Source organism: Dendrobates tinctorius, unplaced genomic scaffold (genome assembly GCF_039654945.1).
Source record: "Dendrobates tinctorius isolate UK_male_01 unplaced genomic scaffold, ASM3965494v1 ptg000102l, whole genome shotgun sequence".
Classification (NCBI taxonomy): Eukaryota; Metazoa; Chordata; class Amphibia; order Anura; family Dendrobatidae; genus Dendrobates; species Dendrobates tinctorius.
Genome location: NW_027361770.1, coordinates 12,700,859 through 12,725,739, shown reverse-complemented (window position 1 = coordinate 12,725,739; position 24,881 = coordinate 12,700,859). Strand labels below are relative to the sequence as shown.

The 24,881-nt window shown below is 46.4% G+C and overlaps 1 protein-coding gene across 1 annotated transcript in view; it reads right to left on the bottom strand.

Moving 5' to 3' along the window:
- The window catches only part of MOCOS (molybdenum cofactor sulfurase), a 420,261-nt gene that overhangs the window by 257,796 nt on the left and 137,584 nt on the right, over positions 1 to 24,881 (bottom strand). Inside the window, exon 4 of the mRNA XM_073587739.1 lies at positions 24,029 to 24,664. Coding sequence (XP_073443840.1) covers positions 24,029 to 24,664 — 636 coding nt within the window. The remainder of the gene's footprint in view (positions 1 to 24,028; positions 24,665 to 24,881) is intronic.

The following is a 24,881-nucleotide window of genomic DNA, read 5'->3' as shown; positions in this document are numbered from 1 at the left end:
TCGAGGGGTCTAGGGCATCGTAGGAACCCCCCACGGCTACTGCTAGTTGTGTTGATAGGTTCAGGGGTCTGCAATCCGATAGCTGCCAACTTCTCTGGTTTTCTGGACTTAGCTAGCATTTCTGTTTTTGCCTCCTACGGTGACTCATTCATAACAGCGTAATAAGCTGTGTTTCTTCTGTGGTGATGCCTCGCATATTATTTCTGTCTGCCCTAAATGAGAGAAATGTTTTGCACACACATTTGCTGTGGGTGGTGTTCAACCTAAGTTTCTTCTGGCTATTACTCTGATCTGCTCCCTGTCCACATTTTCCGCTAAGGCTTTTGTGGATTCGGGAGCAGCTCTGAACCTGATGGACTTGGATTTTGCTAAACGTTGTGGGTTTCCTATGACACCTCTGCGGATGCCTATCCCTTTGAGGGGTATTGATGCTACCCCTTTGGCGAAGAATAAACCTCAGTTTTGGACCCAGGTGGTAATACGGGTCGCCCCAGACCATCAAGAAAATTGCAGATTTTTGGTGTTGCATAATTTGCATGATACCATCGTTCTGGGGTTTCCCTGGTTGCAAATCCATAATCCAGTTTTGGATTGGAAATCTGTGTCTGTGGTGAGTTGGGGTTGTCGGTGTGCCCTTAGTGATGCTCCTGTTTTCTCCACCTCTCCCCAGTCGCATGATGTTCCTGACTATTTGGCTGATTATTATGATGTATTTAGTGAGAATGAGTCTGCGTCTTTGCCCCCTCATAGGAGTTATGACCGTGCAATTGAGCTGAGTCCTGGGTGTAAATTTCCCTAGGGTCGACTTTTCAATTTATCTGTACCCGAACACGAGGCTATGCGATCCTATATTAAGGAGTCGTTGGAGAAGGGTCATATCAGACCATCCTCTTCACCCATAGGTGCTGGGGTTTTTTTCGTGGCTAAGAAAGATGGGTCAATAACGCCTTGTATTGACTATCGTTCCCTCAACAAAATTACTGTTAAATATCAGTATCCGTTACCCTTGATTTCTGATCTATTCTCCAGAGTTAAAGGTGCTTGCTGGTTTACAAAGCTTGACCTCAGGGGGGCGTATAATCTTATTCGCATTAAGCATGGGGATGAATGGAAGACGGCGTTTAATACTCCGGAGGGACATTTTGAGTACCTGGTGATGCCTTTTGGGCTCACTAATGCCCCTTCTGTCTTCCAGTGCTTCATGAATGATATTTTCCCAGACTTGGTGGATAAATTTTTGATCATCTATCTGGATGATATTTTGATCTTTTCCAAGGATTGGGACTCTCATGTGGAACATGTTCGGACTGTGTTCCGGATTTTGAGGGAGAATTCCCTGTATGTCAATGGATCGAAATGCCTTTTTGGTATACAGAGGATTTCATTTTTGGGATTTATTTTGTCTCCGTCAACTATTGAAATGGACCCGGCCAAGGTACAGGCCATTTATGATTGGGTTCAGCCCACTTCTTTGAAGGCCTTCCAGAAATTTTTGGGTTTTGCTAATTTTTATCGTAAATTTATAGCTAATTTTTCTGGTATTGCCAAACCATTGACTGATTTGACTAAGAAGGGTGCTGATGTGCTGAATTGGTCTCTGGAGGCTGTTTCTTCCTTTCAGGAGCTGAAGCGAAGATTCACTTCTGCTCCGGTTTTGCGGCAACCTGATGTCTCACTCCCTTTTCAGGTAGAGGTGGACGCTTCTGAGATTGGTGCAGGAGCTGTTTTGTCCCAAAAAGATCCTGTAACATCTAAAATGAATCCCTATGCTTTCTTTTCCCGAAAGTTCTCCCCATCCGAACGTAACTATGATGTGGGGAATCGGGAACTGTTAGCCATGAAATGGGCATTTGAGGAGTGGAGACATTGGTTGGAGGGAGCTAAACATCAAGTCGTGGTCCTTACTGACCACAAGAATTTGATTTACCTGGAGTCGGCCAAACGTTGAATCCTAGACAGGCTAGGTGGGCCTTTTATTTCACACATTTTGATTTTGTGGTCTCTTTTCTTCCGGGCACTAAGAATGTCAAGGCAGACGCCCTCTCTCGGAGTTTCTTTGCTGATTCTCCTGTTGTGACCAAGCCTGCTACCATCTTTGGTGAGGGGGTAGTTCTTTCTGCCATCTCACCCGATTTGAGACGTGCTCTGGAAGAGTTTCAGGAGGACAAACCTGAGCGTTGTCCCATTGGAAAATTGTACGTTCCTGACCAGTGGAGGAAGAGAGTGATGTCTGAAGTTAATTGCTCTGCATTGGCTGGTCATCCAGGTATTTTTGGTACTAGAGATTTGGTGAGTTGGCCCGCCTTGTCTCGTGATGTCAGGAATTTTGTGCAGTCCTGTGGGACTTGCTCTTGGTCTAAACCTTGTTCTCGCTCTAGTGGGTTGTTGATGCCTTTGCCGGTGCCCAGGAGGCCAAGAACCCATATTTCAAGGGATTTTATCTCTGATATGCCTGTCTCTCAGAGAATGACTGTTATTTGGGTGATTTGTGATAGTTTCTCTAAGATGGTCCATCTTGTACCACTCCCTAAGTTGCCATCTTCCTCAGAGTTGGTGCCCTTGTTTTTGCAACAGGTGGTTCGCTTGCACAGGATTCCTGAGAACATTGTATCTGACAGAGGAGTTCAGTTTGTGTCTAGATTTTGGAGGACTTTCTGTTCCAAGCTGGGAATTCAGTTGTCCTTCTCCTCTGCATTTCACCCTCAGACCAATGGGCAGACGGAGAGAGCAAACCAGACTTTGGAGTCGTATTTGAGAAGTTTTATTTCTGCTGATCAGGATGATTGGGTTTCATTTTTGCCCTTGGCTGAATTTGCTTTAAATAATAGAGCTAGTTCTGCCACTTTGATGTCACCTTTTTTTTTGTAACTTTGGGTTTCATCCTCGATTCTCTTCAGGGCAGGTGGAGCCTTCTGCCTGCCCAGGTGTTGACACTGTGGTGGAGAGAATGCACCAGATCTGGGACCAAGTGGTGGATAAGTTGTCTCTCTCCCAGGAAAAGGCCCAGCGGTTTTCCAACCGGCATAGGACCATTGGTCCCCAGTTTAAGGTGGGTGATATGGTTTGGTTGTCATCAAAGAATATCGCTATGAAGGTGGCTTCTCCTAAGTTTAAACCTAGATTTATTGGACCTTACAAGATTTTGGAGATTCTTAATCCAGTCTTTTTTCGATTGGCTCTTCCTGTTACATTTAAGATCCATAACGTGTTTCATAAGTCTCTGTTAAAGAGGTTTGTTGAGCCAGTAGTTCCTGTGGTGGCACCTCCTGACCCGGTATTGGTTGAAGGTAATGTGGAATATGAGGTTGAGAAGATACTGGATTCTCGCCTGGCTAGACGTAGACTCCAGTATTTGGTTAAATGGAAGGGTTATGGCCAGGAGGATAATTCTTGGGTCCCTGCATCCGATATTCATGCCGAAAGATTGGTTCGTGCCTTTCATCGGGCCCATCCTGATCGCCCTGGTGGCGTGGATGAGGGTTCAGTGACCCCTCCTCAAGGGGGAGGTACTGTTGTGAGTTCATTTTCCCCTTCACCGTCGATGTCTGATGAACTCCCTCTTCTGATGAAGGAAGGTAGTGAGGCTGATTACCAAACACCTGATCTGGTAGATGATGACTGGGTAACAGGAAATTCTGACTGGATATAAGGCAGCCGACGCCCTTCTGAGTTGCTGGTGATTTCTCTGCTGGATTCTTGGAGACCAGTCTGATTCCTGCTTCCCAAAGATAAGTTTTTGCTCTGCTTTTGAACTTATTTGTTTTGTTTTGTTTACCTTGTTTTTTGGAGTTCAGCCATCCCCGGTCGGGGGTGTGCTGAATAACATTTTTGTCTCTGATCAGTTTGTCGCTTTGCTCTGTCTTCAGAATTTACCTGAGTGCTAATATAGTCTTTTTGAAGTCCTAGCGACTTCAGGGCCTGTTTTTCCTATCAGACGGTTGGGACCTTTTTTGGTAGGGTTTTTTGCGGATTGCAGACAGCAGCTTTTCTATCCTTTCCTTTTTAGTTAGCTTGGGCCCCATCTTTTGCTCAACCTATCTTTCTATCTGTGTTAGTGTTTTCATCTTGCTTCACCGTCATTATATGTTGGGGGCTGCCTATTGCTTTGGGGTCTGCTCTGGGGCAGTTTAGATTTCCACTTTCTTTCTTTAGGCCTATTTAGTTCTCCGGCTGTGATTGAGGGGTCTAGGGCATCGTAGGAACCCCCCATGGCTACTGTTAGTTGTTGTGGATAGGATCAGGGGTCTGCAGTCCGATAGCTACCAACCTCTCCGGTTTTCTGGACTTAGCTTGTATTTTTGTTTTTTCCTCCTTCGGTGACTCATTCATAACAGCCAACATTTTCTCTTGCCCCACAAGAAGCATCCTCCTCCCCTAAATAATCATCCCCATCATCATCCTCCTCCTCCTCTTCCTCTTCTTCCTCCACCTCGTCCAGGAGAGTTCCCGGAGCAGACAATGGCTGACTGTCATCAAGGCTTCCCTCCTCCTCTTCCTCATCATCCTCTGCTGCAGACGCCTGCTCCTTAATGTGCGTCAAAGTTTGCATGAGCAGACGCATAAGTGGGATGCTCATGCTTATGATGGCATCGTCTGCGCTTACCAGCCGTGTGCATTCTTCAAAACACTGAAGGACTTTACAAAGGTCTTTCAGCTTCGACCACTGCACACCTGTCAACTCCATGTCTGCCCTTAAAGTGCCTGCCCGTGTATCCTCCCACAAATGCATTACGGCCTGCCTCTGTTCGCACAGCCGCTCCACCATGTGCAGGCTGGAGTTCCACCTTGTTGCAACGTCGATAATTAGGCAGTGCTTGGGAAGGTGTAGCAATCGCTGCAGCTTCTGCATACGACTGGAGTGTACCGGCGACCGGCGGATGTGCGAGCACAGTCTTTGGACCTTCTGGAGCAGGCCTGTTAACTCCGGATAATTATTGAGGAAGCACTGCACCACCAGGTTCAAGGTGTGAGCCAAGCAAGGTATGTGTCTGAGTTTTGAAAGGTCTATGGCTGCCACAAAATTCCGGCTGCTATCACTAACTACCTTGCCTGTCTCAAGATGTAGACGGCCCAGCCATGACTCAGTTTGTTGCTGAACGTAGTTGGCCAGCACCTCCGCGATGTGTCTGTCGCCCAAACACATCATCTTCAACACAGCCTGCTGACGCTTTCCACTAGCTGATCGATAGGGGAACACCTCGTGTGCAACACTGGCAGCTGCGGATGGAGTGCTCGTGCGACTGCGTTCTGTGGACGAGCTTTCGCTTCTGGAGGAGGAGGAGGGTCAAATGCCTACAGCCAACTGTTTCCTATACCGTGGGCTAGGCAGCACTGTCCCACCACCGCTGTCCCCTGAGGACCCTGCATCCACCACATTAACCCAGTGCGCAGTGATGGACACGTAACGGCCCTGGCCTTGTCTACTGGACCATGCATCAGTTGTGAGGTGCACCTTTCCACTCACTGATTGCTTGAGTGCATGTACAATGCGGTCTTTCACATGAAGGTGGAGGGCTGGAATGGCTTTGCGAGAAAAGAAGTGGCAACTGGGTAGGTCATAGCATGGTACTGCGTAGGTCATGAGTTTGCGGAAAGCTGCGCTTTCAACCAACCGATAGGGCATCATCTCCAACGAGATTAGTTTGGCAATGTGGGTGTTCAAACCCAGTGTATGCGGATGAGAGGATGAGTACTTTCTTGTCCTACTCATAGTCTCTGGTAGGGTGAGCTGGACTTGAGAGCTGCATATGGTCGAACTAGTGGTGGACATGGCAGACTGAGAGAGGGTTGATGATGGTGATGGAGTTGGTGTTCTTTCTGATGGCCTAGATTCAGTCTTTCGTTGCAATAACAGTGTGATTCCCTGACTGATTTGCCCTTGTGACGACAACCTAACATTTGCTGCTGGTGGTGTGCTAACCGGTGGGCTTACAGTGGGGGAAACAACATAGTGTTGCTGACTACCTTCTTTGGGAGAAGTTGCACATGTGGTACGTGAGTTTTGGTAGTCCGTCCAAGCTTGCAAGTGCATGGTGGTTAAATGTCTTAGCATGCAACTGGTATTCAAATTTCTCAGATTTTTCCCTCAGCTAAAGGTCTTTGCGCACTTCTTACAGATAACCTTTGCCTGATCATTAGGATTTTGTTAAAAAAAGTGCCACACTGCACTCTTCCTACTATGGAAGACATTTTGAGGCCTTGCACGCTGTGCTATTTTGACCGTCTGGCCAAGCTGTCCTGCAACTCTTTTGGTTTTTGTAACCTGTTTTTGGTCTGCTCTGGGCCTGCCAGATAACAGCTGTTGTGATGTTGATGCCCGCTGCGGATGCTCCTCCTCCTCTTCTGAGCTATTGGCAGTGGCACCCTCTTCCCCCAATGGATGCCAATCTGGGTCAACAACTGGGTCATCCATCACCTCCTCTTCAATGTCATGTGCACCTTCCTCTGTGTCACCGTGTATGGTAGTATAGTATGCAGGAAGGGGCACCTGAGTTTCATCAGGGTCAGATTCTGCCTCAGTATACTGCGAGGACAATGTAGTGCTCTGAGTGAATGTACCAGCAGAATCATCTAACAGTGGCTGTGCATCAGTGCACTCCATGGCAGATTCATCTTGGCCTGGGTAATTCACGATTTGACTTGATAACCCAGGCATGGTATGTGAAAACAGCTCCATGGAGTAATCTGTAGTGTGGCCTGCCGCATCCTTCAATTTTGGTTGGGGTGAAGGACACAAGGAAAGGTGTGGTTCATGACCATGAGCCTCCAATGACGACTCAGTGCTTTTATTTTTTAAAACTTCAGAAGAGGAGGCGATAGAGCTGGAGGCTGAGTCAGCAATGTAAGCCAAAACTTATTCTTGAAGCTCCAGCTTTAAAAGCGGTTTACCTACTCCTAGAAAAGGGAGCCTTCGAGGCCTTGTGGAGCCAGATGATGAAGCAGGCTCAACACCTCCTGCATTAGGTGCTATTTTGTTTTTGCCACTATCAGCAGATCCACCACCAACACCATCATTACCAGCGGCCAACCCCCGCCCACTTCCACGGACTCTTCCACCACACTTCCTCATTTTTGGGGAAAATGTACCCAAAAAAACACCAACTATATGGTGCTGTAAAACAAGGTACAAGGTCTATATAGTAGTGGGGAGAATTTGAATCTCTCTAGACTTCAGGACACAGTTGGATTCTGTCAGGCCCTGTTTATATTACACCGCAATGTGACAGGCAGATTCTGGATGGTGTAAGAAAGGTGTATATAGGACGGCGGAGAATTGGAATCTCTCTAGACTTCAGGACACAGTTGAATTCTGTCAGGCCCTGTTTATATTACACCGCAATGTGACAGTCAGATTCTGGAAGGTGTATAGAGGACTGGGGAGAATTGGAATCTCTGTAGACATCAGGACACAGTTGGATTCTGTCAGGCCCTGTTTATATTACACCGCAATGTGACAGGCAGATTCTGGAAGGTGTAAGAAAGGTGTATAGAGGACAGTGGAAAATTGGAATCTCTCTAGACTTCAGAACACAGTTGGATTCTGTCAGGCCCGGTTTATATTACACCGCAATGTGACAGGCAGATTCTGGATGGTGTAAGAAAGGTGTATAGAGGACTGTGGAGAAATGGAATCTCTCTAGACTTCAGGACACAGTTGGATTCTGTCAGGCCCTGTTTATATTACACCACAATGTGACAGGCAAATTCTGGATGGTGTAAGAAAGGTGTATAGAGGACTGTGGAGAATTGGAATCTCTCTAGACTTCAGGACACAGTTGGATTCTGTCAGGCCCTGTTTATATTACACCGCAATGTGACAGGCAGATTCTGGATGGTATAAGAAAGGTGTATAGAGGACGGTGGAGAATTGGAATCTCTCTAGACTTCAGGACACAGTTGGATTCTGTCAGGCCCTGTTTATATTACACCACACTGTGACAGGCAGATTCTGGATGGTGTAAGAAAGGTGTATAGAAGACTGTGGAGAATTGGAATCTCTCTAGGCTTCAGGACACAGTTGGATTTTGTCAGGCCCTGTTTATATTACACCGCAATGTGACAGGCAGATTCTGGATGGTGTAAGAAAGGTGTATAGAGGACTGTGGAGAATTGGAATCTCTCTAGACTTCAGGACACAGTTGGATTCTGTTAGGCCCTGTTTATATTACACCGCAATGTGACAGGCAGATTCTGGATGGTGTAAGAAAGGTGTATAGAGGACTGTGGAGAATTGGAATCTCTCTAGACTTCAGGACACGTTGGATTCTGTCAGGCCCTGTTTATATTACACCGCACTGGGACAGGCAGATTCTGGATGGTGTAAGGAAGGTGTATAGAAGACTGTGGAGAATAGGAATCTCTCTAGGCTTCAGGACACAGTTGGATTCTGTCAGGCCCTGTTTATATTACACTGTAATGTGACAGGCAGATTCTGGATCTGTAAGAAAGGTGTATAGAGGACTGTGGAGAATTGGAATCTCTCTAGACTTCAGGACACAGTTGGATTCTGTCAGGCCCTGTTTATATTACACTGCAATGTGACAGGCAGATCCTGGATGGTGTAAGAAAGGTGTATAGAGGACTGTGGAGAATTTGAATCTCTCTAGACCTCAGGACACAGTTGGATTCTGTCAGGCCCTGTTTATATTACACCGCAATGTGACAGGCAGATTCTGGATGGTGTAAGAAAGGTGTATAGAGGACTGTGGAGAATTGGAATCTCTCTAGACTTCAGGACACAGTTGGATTCTGTCAGGCCCTGTTTATATTACACCGCAATGTGACAGGCAGATTCTGGATGGTGTAAGAAAGGTGTATAGAGGACTGGTGAGAATTGGAATCTCTCTAGACTTCAGGACACAGTTGGATTCTGTCAGGCCCTGTTTATGTTACACCACAATGTGACAGTCAGATTCTGGAAGGTGTAAGAAAGGTGTATAGAGGACTGTGGAGAATTGGAATCTCTCTAGACTTCAGGACACAGTTGGATTCTGTCAGGCCCTGTTTATATTACACCGCAATGTGACAGGCAGATTCTGGATGGTGTAAGAAAGGTGTATAGAGGACTGTGGAGAATTGGAATCTCTCTAGACTTCAGGACACAGTTGGATTCTGTCAGGCCCTGTTTATATCACACCACAATGTGACAGGCAGAAATTGCCTAGTGTATGACAAACTACAAGGTGTATATAGAATTGGGCAGAATTGGAATCTCCCTAGAGTGTATGTCTGTAAGAACGGACAAACTCCTCAGCTTTTCCTTACAGAGTCACACACTTAGATAGCTACAATTTGGCCGTGATAACAGCCGTTACACGGTACTGTAAGAGGAGCGTACACGTACACCGCTGTACGGTGTATGTAAAATTGTCAAGCTCCGTGTTTTTGTATACGGACTGACACACGCTGTCTCTCTCTAGTTTTGAATGTAATCAAACAGCACATATACTAAACTGTTTGAAAAACGGACAAAACTATAAGGTGTAGGTCTGTAAGAACGGACAAACTCCTCGGCTTTTTCTTATAGAGTCACACACTTAGATAGCTTCAATTTGGCCGTGATAACAGCCGTTACACAGTACTGTGTGAGCAGCGTACACCGCTGTACGGTGTGTGAAAAAATGAACGCTCAGTACCTCACCAGGACAAAACAATAAAATTTGGATTGCTTTTAAAAAAAGCAGTTTGAACACCAGTGTGCACACAGCAATGCAGCTAGCCTTAAAAGGCAGGCTAATCACCACCAGCGCTGCTGCACAAAAGCATAAATCTTCACCTCTCACTGCCCAGTAACTACAGTGAAAAGCGCTATCAGCAGAAGCAGTTTTTTTTTCTTTTTGCCTTCCTAACGCTCTCCCTACAGAATCAGCAGCAGCAGCAGCTCTCCCTATTCTGAGATCAGCATGAGTAACATGGCGGTCGGCGTGCATGCCCTTTTATACCCCCTGTGACGCCCCACATAGCAAGCCAATCACTTGGATGCCCTTCTCCAAGATGGTGGTGACCGCTGCCAATGTTATCACGTTGCCCACAGTGTCTGTTCTTCCTGATTGGCTGAAAAAGGGAGCTAAAGCATCTTTTGAAACGCGACTTTGGCGCTAAAGTCGCCGACCTCGTGGCCGACCTCACGCTAAGGTCGGGTTTCGTTTCATGAAACCCGACTTTGGTGAAAGTCGGCGACTTTTGAATTTTTTTGACCCGTTTCGCTCAACTCTACTTCTAAACATTAACAGTATACATGACAAATATGTGACCAAAATGATTATGATTTTCTGTCCTTAAAGTGAACCTGTCATGTGAAAAAATGCTATTAATCTGCAGATATGGGGTTAATCTGCGTTTAATAGCATTCTGCACCTGCCTGGCACCCGCAACTAGCCTTCTTCTACCGGAAAGAAATTCCTCCTGGTAACGTTCGGGTTTCTATGACGGGGGTGTTGCCAGTGCAGGATCAGTCACCGCATACTTAGCGGCAGTTGTAACTGAGCCCTAACACTAACTGACAGCAGGGTCAGGGGTGCGAGTACAGCTGCTGCTCTCTATACACAGAGCAGTGACTGAACGCTACAGGGAGGAAAAAAGTTAATCAGCAGGGATCTGACTGCCAGCACCAGGCAGGATCAGAATGCCATCGACCTGCAGATTAACCCTATATCTGCAGGTAAATAGCGTTTTTTGTGCCACAGGTTCCCTTTAAATTACCTGCAGCTCAAGGTGACTATAGTAAAACTTGCCTTTAGGGTCTACTATTTCTTATCACATTAGGTTCACACTTTTAAAATGCAATTCACTGAACCCTGTTGGAATTTCTGCAAAATCCCAGAAAACTGTACTCGGAGAGAAGCCCAAACGCCCTGACGGAGCCAATGGAATCTCTAGCCTTCGTCCTGAAAATATAGAGGACGAAGGTTTCATGCTATTGATGGGCTCACTCCAGGGCTCCAATGGTTTCAGAAGGAGTCGGGAGATTTTGGGGGTTTCCAAATGGGAACTCTGATATAGTGCTCAGTATGTGATTATGATTATGCATTTTCCAGTTATGCTATTCCCTTAAATATGAGTGTTGGCAAAGCAGAAAAAATAATGAATATGGTTAGTAAATATGAAAGGCTATCACAGTAAGAGGACACAGAAGGCTATTTATAAATATTTTAAAGATGTTTTTATTGAGTGGTTACAACAAACACTATAAGAAAGATAAGTGATAAGATTATACTCTACAGAGACTTGAGTGTCTTTTCTATGTCAAGTATTGAAACAGATCTACTGCTAAGCTTCTCTTTGAAGTACTAGAGCTGTCTATTACATACTGGAGCTGATAAAGCGGATTCTTCTTTTAAACAAAACAGACAAGGGAAAATGTAGAACACAGTTTTATGTACAGTATATGTTACTAGCATTGCTGGAAAATGCATGCCACACACTTATATAATTTGGTATAGTCCTTTAGTTAATAGAGATCAACCAATTTATACCTTAAATGAAATCTGTCAGTAGGATCATCCCTCCTAAGCCGTCTATATGGGCATGTACTGGTAGGTCATAAGAATCTGAAAAAAATGATACCTAGAGATCTGCGATCCGATGTCTTAGGCTGGTTTCACATTTGCGTTTTTTAGCGCTGGAAAAAAACGCACACCTGCGCATGCGTTTTTTCCCCTATATTTAACATGGGTGCGCATACCTGCGCACTGGTCAGCGCATGTATGCGATTTTCATGCGCTGCGTTTTTTTGGGGTGTGCGTTAGGATTTTCCAGACGCAGCATGTTGCATTTTTTGGCCCTGCAAAAAAGCGCATGCGCACATATGCGCACATTTTGCGCTAAAAATGGCCATTATAGCCTATGGATGCGCATATGTGCGCACTGGCATGCTCATGTATGCGTTTTTTTGCATATGCGTTTTTTTTTTAAACCATGGAATTTAGGGGTTTGGGTTAGAGTTAGGGTTAGTTAAGGGGGTTTAGGGTTAGGGTTATGGTCAGGGTCAGGGTTAGGGTTGGGGTTTGGGTCAGGGTTAGGGTTAAGTATGGTTTTGTTAAGGATTAGGGTCATGGTTAGGGTCAGGATTAGGGTTAAGTATGGTTTTGTTAAGGGTTAGGGTCAGGGTTAGGGTTAGGGTCAGGGTTAGGGTTAGGGTTAGGGTTAGGGTCAGGATTAGGGTTAAGTATGGTTTTGTTAAGGATTAGGGTCAGGGTTAGGGTCAGGATTAGGGTTAAGTATGGTTTTGTTAAGGGTTAGGGTCAGGGTTAGGGTTAGGGTTAGGGTCAGGGTTAGGGTTAGGGTCAGGGTTAGGGTTAAGTATGGTTTTGTTAAGGGTTAGGGTCAGGGTTAGGGTTAGGGTTAGGGTCAGGGTTAGGGTTAGGGTTAGGGTTAGGGTCAGGGTTAGGGTTAGGGTTAGGGTCAGGGTTAGGGTTAGGGTTAGGGTTAGTTAGGGTTTAGGGTTTGGGTTAGGGTTAAGTATGATTTGGTTAAGGGTTAGGGTCAGGGTTAGGGTTAGGGTTAGGGTCAGGGTTAGGGTTAGGGTTAGGGTCAGGGTTAGGGTTAGTAAAGTCATGGTTTGGGTAGTGTGAGGGGCCACCTAAAAATGTTGGAAAAAAACGCAAACGCGGTAAAAACGTGCTAAAAACGCATACAAACGCATAAAAACGCTGCGTTTTTTTCATGCATGCTCATAAAAATGCTTGAAAAAATCGCAGCAGTTGTATGCTTATGTATGCGTTTTTTCAATGCGTTTTTTTGCGGGAAAAACGCGCTGCAAAAAAAAGCAAGTGTGAAACTAGCCTCATTCCACTTTAATCCATGTTTTTCTTACATGATAATGAGCTGTTCAGATTTATGGACCGCACCCAGTTCTGCAAGAGATTCTGCCTCCATACCTTGTTTTAAATAAAAGATGGTGTAACCAGTGTCACACATGTAACTAACCTAAAACAATAGAACTCAAATGTGTCTGTTATCAAACTTGTTAGCAGCTGTAGATGACAGATGACTGCCTCTCACAGTTTGGGAAAGAGCTACTGACTTGGACAAACTAGGCCTCTCTCCATCAGTCCACATTGTCACTCACATAAAGAGTCGCACTCTGTATTTGATATATCACACAGGGCTGGAGATCTCAAATGTACCCATAAACCCAGTAAAATGGTCTGACCATCACACTAACAATTTCTCATTCAATTCTTCAGCTTTTAAAGAGGTTGTCTGGCCTTGAGCTACAAGTCTGCAGTCGCTCTTTGTGAATGCAGACTTGTAAATCCTCACATCACGTGTAGTGCGCTCTGAGAAATATCCGGTACTGTTTAAGAGAGGGGTGCACGTGACTACAACTGTGATTTCCATACATGCGGTCATGTGCCAACTAGATTGGCGCAGCCTTGCTCAATGCAAATGTGTTGAGCGAGTCCAGAGGAGATAGTCTAGTCACAATGTGGCTGTAAGTATGCAAATAGCACACTTGAGGTTACATGACCACCCGCTCCTGGCAGTGCATAGAGTGACTGCAGACTTGTAGTATAAGGCCAGATATCCCCTTTAAGTACCAAAACAAAGAGCCCATAAAACACAGGGTTCTTAAAGAATTATCTTCTCAAGATATTAATAACAATTTCAGTTTCAAGGGACAGATGGACCATACAACACATCTGTGTCCTCTGCTTTTGATGTCATTGCTCCTTTTGCACACGCAAAACCTCACCCCAAACTACCATGCAGCTTGGTTTGACCACTTCATTAAGGAGCTTACAAAAGGGGGGCATAAGCTTGAACCCTAATGGCATTAACATCAGTGCCCAGAGTTCAAAAACTCATTGGACCTCCAGCGCTTGAACTAACCACCAAGAAAAAAATCTATCCTTCTGTCAGAAACGATATCAAATTAATCCAAAAGTCCAGCACAACTGTTCCCTGCAGTAAATAATTTCTGCATCCCTGATTGCCTAAGACTTCTCTTACTCTTCCACCATAACAACAACTCTGTGAAATAATTGCCCATTATTTTACTTAAGAAAGTTTATACCTATCTGGTCAGGTATCCAAAGAACATTAAAAATAACATCAAAGGCAACATTAAAACCTAAAATTGATGGTCACAATTTGATCTGCTGGATGATACCGAGATCACAACAATCATCCAGAACAACATGAGACCTGCACCCAGGCCCAATGTCATTCCTGCTGGAGTGTCCTGACCTGGTGTTCTGGCAATCAAGAATACAGTTCATTGTTCTTTGCATTGTGTGATCATCTCTTCTATTGAAAGAAGCATTTATCAAGCCTCTCTTAAAGAAACTCTCCTTGGACCTAGATGCTTTGAGTAGCTATAGACCTGTTTCTAATCTGGCCATCTTGGTAAAGTCATACAAATGGCCATAGCTTTCCAAACAGATAAGACTGTCAGGTGACTGCATCTTTCATGTTTTGCTTCTGGAAAAAACATAGCACTGAATCAGCACCTTCACAAGTACATAATGATCTGCTGAAGGCAAGAGACAGAGGTGACGGCACGATAGTAAAACTTTTAAATCTATCTGCAGCATTTGATACAGGTGACCATGATATCCTAACAGGGGTGGACATTGCCCTCTCCCCCACCCCCTCCATCATTGCCTTCTTCCCCACCACCCCATCATTGTCCTTTCTACTGCCACCATCATTGCCTTCTCCCTCAACACCCCCACCACCCCCATCATTGCCCATTCCCCCACCTCCATCATTTCCTCCTCTCCCACCACCCCCATTATGGCCCTTTCCACCATGACCATCTTTGTCCTTTCCACCACCACCATCATTGCCTTTTGCCCACCACCCCATCATTGCCCATTCCACCACCCCATCATTGCCCATTCCACCACCTCCATCATTTTCTCCTCCCCCACCACCCCCATTATTGCCCTTTCCACCACTACCATCTTTGTCCTTTCCACCACCCCATCATTGCCTTTTCCCCACCACTACATCATTGCCATTCCACTACCTCCATCATTGCTTTCTCACCCACCACCCCATCATTGTCCTTTCCACCACCTCCATCATTGCTTTCTCCCCCACCACCCCTGTCATGCCCTTTCCATCATCTCATCATTGCTTTCTCCCCCGCCACCCCCATCATTGCCCTTTCCACCACAGCATCATTGTTTTCTCCCCACCACCCCCATCATTGCCCTCTCCCCCACCCCCTCCATCATTGCCTTCTTGCCCACCACCCCATCATTGTCCTTTCTACTGCCACCATCATTGCCTTCTCCCTCAACACCCCCACCACCCCCATCATTGCCCATTCCACCACCTACATCATTTCCTCCTCCCCCACCATCCCCATCATTGCCCTTTCCACCACCACCTCATCATTGCCCATTCCACCACCTCCATCTTTTCCTCCTTCTCACCACCCCATTATTGCCCATTCGAACCACCACCATCATTGTCCTATCCACCACCTCCATAATTGCCTTCTCCCCCACCATAATTGCCCATTCCACCACCTCCATCATTTCTGTCATGATCCAGGTTGAATATGACAGGTTTTGAATAAGTAACCTTTTTTTTCCTTTGAGCTGGTTGCTTAGAGTTGGTTTTGCCCCCGGTGGCCACTAGGGTTATTACACAGTGGTGTCTTTTGTTCTAGTTTGCCCCCGGTGGTGGTGAGCATTATTGCACGGGAATCTCTAACAGATGTGAGACTCTGGCTCCTAACTATAAAGGTGTGTCAGGTGTTCTCACTCACTGTTGGTGATATTGGTGCTTTCCAACCATCCTTGGTGAAGGAAGGAGCTATAGAGAGTTCCTGGCAGCTCAATCAGAATCCTGGAGTGGCAGCTATGGTGTCAACGAGGAGTTCTGGCAAAGCTTGGAGGAGTGGCAGCTATGGTGTCAGCGAGGAGTTCTTGTAAAGCATGGTGGAGTGGCAGCTATGGTGTCAGCGAGGAGTTCTTGCAAAGCTTAGTGGAGTGGCAGCTATGGTGAAAGCTGCACTCAGATGCTGGACTCTGTTGCTGGAAGAGAGCTGCACTCAGACGCTGGACTCTGTTGCTGGAAAGCTGCACTCAAGTGTTGGATCCGGTTGGAGGAAAAGATGGACTCAGGTGTCGGACTCTGTTGCTTGGAGCATTAGCAACAGAGCAAAGCTAAGTGGTGTTTCCCTGTTTGTCACTTTCCTCAATGTGTGTTTTAGTGCAGTGGTGGGAATAGTTTCTGCACCGTCCACTTCACTAGTAAGGGATTGGTTCAGGGCGAGCTAGGGATTTCAGGTATCCTGATCAGCGCCCGGTGCGGAACCGGCCTAGGGATCGTTAGGAGTGTAGAGACACTGACTCGGGAGTGCAGGAGGTCTCCACGTCCCCATTCCCTATCGCAGGGCCACCATTGTAATTGTTTTCCTGGTTTTCCCCTTTATTCTGAAATTCGCCCTACTGGAGGCGGTGTATCCAGACATGCATGTACTACTAAATTCGCCTGCTGGAGGCGGTGTATCTGGCTGCACGTTCTATTATTTAAATTCGCCCTGCTGGAGGCGGTGTATCCAGGGTCATGCATGTCATATAAATTCACCCTGTTGGAGGCGGTGTGTCAAGTCACACGTGACCATGACAATTTCCTCCTCTCCCACCCTCCATTATTGCCCTTTCCACCACCCTATCATTGTCCTCTCTGTCACCCCCATCATTGCCTTCTCCTCTATCTCCCCCATCATTGCCTTCTCAGCCGTCACCCAATCATTGCCCTCTCTCACACACAGCACCATTCACCTCTCTGCACATTCTCCCGCAGCACTACACATGCACGCACACACACACCACCACTCATCGCTACACACAGACATACACACACAGCACCTCTCTGCATGCTCTCACACACAGCACCTCTGACCTCTCCACCCTCTCTTCCGCAGCATCACCATCGCCGGCAGCTTCCTCTCTCTGGAACAGCCGTGGCGCTAAATGATGATGTCATCCAGCCGCACCACTGACTTCTGTGTGAGACAGGAAATGCAGGCAGGGGGCAGGAAGCAAGATGGATTGCTGCAGCTCCGCTGCTATTTTCTCTTGTAGGCAGTGGAGCTGCAGGGATCTCGCCCTGCCCGCCGCACATGAGGGCAATCTGGCCAGAGTCCCACGGAGTCTCGGGGCCAGATAAACAGGCCAGATTTCCCTCATTATAAGACACCCTGCAGGGGTCCCCCGGAGCCTCTATGGCCCAGTGATGCCGCATTGGCTGCACATGCGGTATGTCTGCCCCTGCATCCTAATACAGAGGCATAAGTAATTCTGAAGAATTGCAATATTTAGTGTTAGGCTGGTTTCACACAACAGTTTTTTTTTTCTCATACTTAAATAATAGATTGTTCTTATTTCAATGTGTGGAAGCCGTTTTTAATCCATATGGCAGTTTTTACAATTCTTGTGGCATCCATTTTTCTCTTATGAATTAAAAATTCTTTAAGTCTAAGGTACTTCTACCCATTTAACAGTAAAACAGAAACAGCACACAAATGGCATCTGTGTCCTGTTTTTTTTACAAGGCCATTACATTGAGTTTACGGTAATCCCAAAAAAGGATGAAAATTGGATGTCTCTGTTTTTTATTTGCAGGACTGCAAGAAAATGAAGTGTGAAAAGACAAATTCAATGCAACGGGTTTGTGATCTATCCACAAAAATATTAGCACACCAAAAAAAAACTAATGTGTCAAAACCATTTTTAACTGGAACATAATGTAGAGAAAATGATTGGCATTTTTTGCAAACCAAGAATTTTAGGAATCATTTCCCTATGATATCACTACTAGTGTTGAGCGATACCGTCCGATACTTGAAAGTATCGGATCGGAATGGATCGGCCGATCTAAAAAAAATATCGGGTATCGCCGATTCCAATACCGGAAGTCCCATTCAAGTCTATGGGACTTCCGGTATCGGAATAAGAAAAACCCTATTTTTGCCTTGTACAGCCTCTCTGGGGTCTGTACGGGCCTTTCGGGGAGCTGTGCCGGCCTGCCGGTGGTCTGTGCAGGCTCCGTGGGTCTGTGCCGGCCTGCCGGGGAGCTGTGCCGGCCTGCCGGTGGTCTGTGCAGGCTCCGGTGGTCTGTGCCGGCCTGCCGGGGGGCTGTGCCGGCCTGCCGGTGGTCTGTGCAGGCTCCGGGGGTCTGTGCCGATCTGCCGGTGGTCTGTGCAGGCTCCGGTGGTCTGTGCCGGCCTGCCGGAGGACTGTGCCGGCCTGCCGGTGGTGTGTGCAGGCTCCGGTGGTCTGTGCCGGCCTGCCGGGGGGCTGTGCCGGCCTGCCGGTGGTCTGTGCAGGCTCCGGGGGTCTGTGCAGGCATCGTCCGATGGGACTACAAGTCCCATCGGGCGATGCCTGCTACCATGACAGTGATTGACACATTAGCCAATGATGGGACAGTAGTAGTCCCATCATCCGGCTAATGTGTTGAATGTAAAAAAAAAAAAAATTTACATGCTACATAGATGCTACATACAAACAACATGCATACTACATATATACTACATGTAACATACATACTACATATATACTACATGCAACATACATACTACATACATGCTACATACTACATGCATACTACATACATACTACATACATAATACATATATACTACATGCATGCAACATACATACAACATATATACTACATGCATGCAACATACATACAACATATATACTACATGCATGCAACATGCATACTACATATATACTATATATACTACATGTAACATACACACTACATATATACTACATGCTACATACATGCAACATACACACTACATGCTACATACATGCAACATACATACTACATACATACACACTACATGCTACATACATGCAACATACATACTACATACATGCTACATACTACATACATGCTACATACATACTACATATATACCACATGGTGACCAGGATCAACACCCTATCTCCGGGTGCAAACGTATGGATCTTGGCGCCCCTATCATAGATTCTTTTTTGGGCTCCTTGAGCCTGTATCATGTGTTCTTTGACGATAGGCATAACAGCCGCAATACGGTCCTGCATTTGTGTGACGTGATCTATCACTGTTTTAAACGGAGTGACCTGACCCTCCCAGGTTTCTTTTGCAACGTCTAACAGTCCGCGAGGACGTCGAGCGTACAATAACTCGAAAGGCGAGAATCCCGTGGAAGACTGGGGTACTTCCCTGATGGCAAAAAGCAAATACGGAAGTAAATAGTCCCAGAGATCTTACGTTAGTAGCAGCACTCCATCACTGAAATAAAAAAATGCTGGAGGAATGCTTTAATATTTTCTCTTTTCAAATAAATACCGTATATACTCATGTATAAGCTGACCCGTGTATAAGCCAACCCCTGAGAAAAACTTTTGGTTGTGAAGTAGAAACTGCCTGACTTCCGTCTTTTGCCGCTCCGAGAGTCTCTGCAACCCGTACCTCCGGTACGGTATGCGAGCAGACGGGATGGGCCAGCTCCGCTGACAAGGCAGACCGATCCTTCCAGGGCTTTATCAGATTTACATGATAAATCTGTTCAGGTTTCCGTTTACCTGCCTGGTATACTTTGTAGTTTACTTCACCAACTCTTTCCTTGATCTCAAAGGGGCCCTGCCACTTTGCCAGGAACTTACTGTCCACCGTGGGGACCAGGATCAACACCCTATCTCCGGGTGCAAACGTACGGATCTTGGCGCCCCTATCATAGATTCTTTTTTGGGCTCCTTGAGCCTGTATCATGTGTTCTTTGACGATAGGCATAACAGCCGCAATACGGTCCTGCATTTGTGTGACGTGATCTATCACTGTTTTAAACGGAGTGACCTGACCCTCCCAGGTTTCTTTTGCAACGTCTAACAGTCCGCGAGGACGTCGGGCGTACAATAACTCGAAAGGCGAGAATCCCGTGGAAGACTGGGGTACTTCCCTGATGGCAAAAAGCAAATACGGAAGTAAATAGTCCCAGTTCTTCCCATCCTTGTCTATCACCTTTCTCAGCATCTGCTTCAGAGTTTTATTGAACCGTTCGACCAACCCGTCTGTTTGAGGGTGATACACGGATGTGCGTAATGGTTCAATTTGTAACAATCGGCAGAGCTCCTTCATTACCCTGGACATAAAGGGGGTCCCCTGGTCGGTGAGTATCTGTTTTGGTATACCGACCCGACTAAACACATGCACCAGTTCCTTGGCAATCGTCTTGGTGGACGTGTTACGCAAAGGGATGGCCTCCGGGTAACGAGTGGCATCATCCAAGATGACCAGGATATGTTGGTGTCCACGTGCAGACCATGGAAGGGGCCCAACTAAATCCATCCCAATCCTCTCAAACGGGACTTCAATAATAGGTAGGGATACCAAAGGGCTACAGAACCGGGGCTTAGGTGCAGAGGCTTGGCAGTCAGGACAAGACTCACAATATACTCGAATATCGTGATGCATGCCTGGCCAAACAAAACAGTGTAATATCCTTTCGGTGGTTTTCTGGACTCCCAGGTGACCTCCCATCACATGTCCGTGGGCCAGGTCCAGCACCTGCCGCCGGTAGGGTTTTGGCACGACTAATAGTTGCACCGTATCTTCCCCCTTTTTCTCTATCTGATAGAGTAAATCATTCTCCAGAACCATGTAAGGATATGCCAGCCTAGAGCCAGGTTCAACGGGTACCCCATTTATCACTTTTACATTTTTCCTAGCCTGAGAAAGGGTAGGATCCTTTATTTGCTCGCTTTGGAAGTCATTTTTCTGAACTTCCAAATCCGGCAAACGGGGAGGTGGACGGCTGTCGGCCTCCTCCTCTTCCCCGGTCTCCTCCGTATCACCCGCCATGACTGAAAACGGGAACTGTAGGTCATTTCCAGCAGACTCTTCCCCCGAGTCTTCTGGGGAGACCTCTTCCAGGGGTTCGGGACCCACACGCTCCTTGGGAGAAGAATCATGTACACTATTACCCGAGGGCATCAACTGATTCTCCCACAATTGCCAGAAGTGGGGAAAATCCCAGCCCAGGATAACATCATGCAATAACGCCGGGACGAGTCCCACTTTATGTTCCATAGGAAGTAGTAATGCATATGACTGCGGTGAGGTACGAACAGGTGTCTCCATGCACACACGTTACAGAAAATTTGTCTGATGGTCCAGTCGGGGCTGACACCAGACTGGCCTTCACCAGAGTCACCACACTTCCCGAGTCTAACAATGCCACCACATTTTTGCCATCAACAGTTAAATCACACAAATGTTTTTCCACATCTTTTTGACCGGCATTCACACTCACTACCCGTGCCACCATAGACATGCGGTTTTTAGAGTCTGTGACATTGCACTGCATGGGTTCAGTAGTGACCGGACAGTTTGCAGCAATATGTCCCATCTCTTGGCAGCGGAAACACCTAACGGGCCCCTTGCTTAGACCATAGTTCGTTACTCTCGGCCTCGCAGTGCGGGCAGTCCCGTTTTCCTCCCCCACTGTCTTAGGGATTTTTCCATCTCCCCTACTCCCTGGAACAGTCTTACCGGTTCCCCGTGGAGATGATGAAGAACGAGGTCGGGTAGCGTCGTCTCGGAGTCCTTCCGCCACGGAGTAACGTTCAACCAGATCCACCAGTTGATCTGCCGTCGTAGGATTTCCATGGCTTACCCACTTCCTCAGGGCTGGCGGTAGAGCTCTCAGGTACTTGTCCATGACGACTCTCTGAATTATCTCTGGCGCTGTCAACACCTCGGGTTGTAGCCACTTCTTCGTCACGTGGATCAGGTCGAACATCTGTGACCGCGGTGGTTTATCCGGCTGCTAAGTCCATTGATGCACTCTCTGTGCACGGACAGCGGTCGTCACTCCCAGCCGGGCCAAGATCTCGGATTTCAATTTGTCAAAGTCCTGCGCAGCTTCAGGTTCCAAGTCATAATACGCCTTTTGGGCCTCACCGGAAAGAAACGGGGCAATCAGGCCGGCCCATCGTGCCTTCGGCCATTTTTCTCGCACCGCTGTCCGTTCAAACGTGGTCAGGTATGCCTCGACGTCATCTTCAGTCGTCTTCTTCTGCCAGTACCGACTCACGTTAATCACTCTCAACTCGGCTTCCAGGTTAACCTCCTGTAGGCTTGCCAGGTGCTGCGCCACCTGCTGGAGAAGCGAACGATCGGTAGCTGTCATGTCCACCAACTCCTTCAGCTGGGCCATCATCACCCGATTAGCTTCTTGCTGGACGGCGGTGGACTGTACCAGCGCTTTCACCACGTCCTCCATGCTCATGCTTGCAACGTGATGCCCGCGTTCTCCACCACAATGTGATAAAACACTCCGGGATCGCCTTTGCTGGGGTCAAAGGTCACGTGCGTTCAGCATGAAACTCAGGCGCAGAGCTGGGATTCGTGTATAACTGACCCTGGGTCAGGTTTATTAACGGTGAAAGCAATGCAAAAGGAAATAAAACATAAAACAAATCCTTGCCTGTCCGGCACTAACTAAACAATGGACAACCTAACTACCAACTGGCGGGCTTCTCCCGTCCAGCCAAACCACAGTTGCAGTGGGCACTGCTTCCACTCACGTGTGTCTCTCACACAGACAGGCTCTCTGTGTTCCCAGGCTGAGACACTCACACAACCACCTTGCATCCTTTTATATCCACCTCCCATTATCCATTAGTAAGCAGGTGCGATACTGACCAGACTAGGCCACATAGGAAAGGAATCTGGGCGAGATATACCTGCCCTCATCCACTATTCCCACATGATTCTCACACCACATAAGATGCTCCATAAATACCCCCATATGCTGCTGCACAAGGGTTAATGCTGCTCCATTAGATGCTCCATAAATACCCCACATAATATGCTGCTGCAAAAGGGTTACTGCTGCCCCATAAGATGCTCCATAAATACCCCCATATGCTGCTGCACAAGGGTTAATGCTGCTCCATAAATACCCCCATATGCTGCTGCACAAGGGTTAATGCTGCCCCATAAGATGCTCCATAAATACCCCTTATTTGCTGCTGCCGCTGCTGCTGCAATAGAAAAATAAAATGACATACTCACCTCTACGTCACTGGGGGCCAGGTGCTGGTGTCTTGAGCCCCCCGCACCGGCGATATTTACCGGTCCCTGTTCCATCGCCATCCACCGCTGTGTTTCACTCTCCCGGGTCTCTGCAGTGACAGCAGAGGGCGCACACTGACTATGTCATCGCGCCCTCTGCCGTCACAGCAGGAGGACCCGGAGACACAGCAGTGCACGGCAATGGAACCGGGACAGGTGAATATTACTCTGCCCCGTCATACTCACCCCCTCCTGGCGCAAGGTCTTCTCTGCAGTGGCAGCCCCTGCTTCTCCCTCTGTCATCTGCTTCCTGCATTCAGCTGGTCATGTGGTACCACTCATTAAACTCATAAATATGCGCTTATTCATGAGCTTAATGAGCAGTACCACGTGACCGCTGAACGCAGGAAGCAGACGGCAGAGGGAGAAGCAGGGGCTGCAGAGATGGGCTAGGAGTTGTGAGTATGGCCTCTGACCCCCCGCTTCCTCTCCCCCACCCCCCAGTATATGACTCGCTTATAAGCCAAGAGGGGGACTTTCAGCCCAAAAAAATGGGCTGAAAGTCTCAGCTTATACACGAGTATATACAGTATTAGCTTCTTTATTAGAAGATTGGAACATAAATTACAATTTAGCTTGTATTTCATACTTTGAATTTAGGATAAAAAATTACAACTTTCAAAATAAACAGACTAGTACTAGTTTTCAAAATTTTGATTATAAACATAGCCAAACAGCAGAAAATACAAAAACATTTTTCAGTTATAGGCAGTAAAAGAAAATTCTTGGTTTTATAGGATATCAGAGGACTAAATAAAAGTAGTCATTATTATATTTTAGTGAAAACTCAAAATGTTGAAAACTTTTTTTGATTTCTCAATAAATCTGATAGACTACACAACATATAAAATGCTTTTCACTTTTTAGCCTGTTTTATAAGCCCTAGATCAAAAATGTACCTGCTTTAATTGCAATAATTTTTGACTTACCTGTCACTTATTGATTCTTTAGACTGATAAAAATCTTCTTTTGCAAGATAACCTGCTGCAGTTCCACCACCAAAGTAATTTTTCTTCAAATGATTAGCAATGCGATTAGAGACAATCAAGGCTCCCAAGCCAGTTGGGAATCCAAAAATCTTGTAAAATGACATGGTCACGAAATCTGGTTGGTATAGCGTCAAGTCTAATGGAGATGTACTGACAAAGGAGGCTGCATCCAAAAGAACAATCCATTTGCCTCGGACCCTAAAGGGCAACATTTTCCCAGTCTGGATTTTTTTTATCCATGACAGAGGATATTTGGTGCCTGAATGATTGCTCAGTGCAGGATAGCAAAAAAGATGTAAGGTTGGGTCATTTTGAAGTTCACATCTTCGACCTTCTGACTGCAGTAATTCTTCTGGTGTAACTGGAGCAGACGATATATCTAATCTTTTCATGAGTCCTCTTATTCCAACCACTGAGGTGTGATTATCGGTTAAGTAGACAAAGTGGCTGCCTCCCAGGATCGAACTTCTGCGAGTCCATGGAAAGTTGTCTGCTACTAGTTTAAGAGCTGCGGTACATCCTGATGTGAAGATCACTGTGTAGTCTTCTGAAGATGCATTAAAGTGTTGTAGTACTCTATAAAAAATACAAAAAATTTTTTTTACAGAGTTTATTATCTACCATTAATCTGCTGTAAACTTAATGAATTTTAAATGTATTCATATAATCTTTATACGTTTGCACCATCCTAGTGTGATCCATTTTTTCTCTGATGAAAAACCCTGATGGACCTTCAATTTGCAACCAGTTAAAATCTTGAATTTTCAAGTTTGAACTTCAAATTAGACCAAAC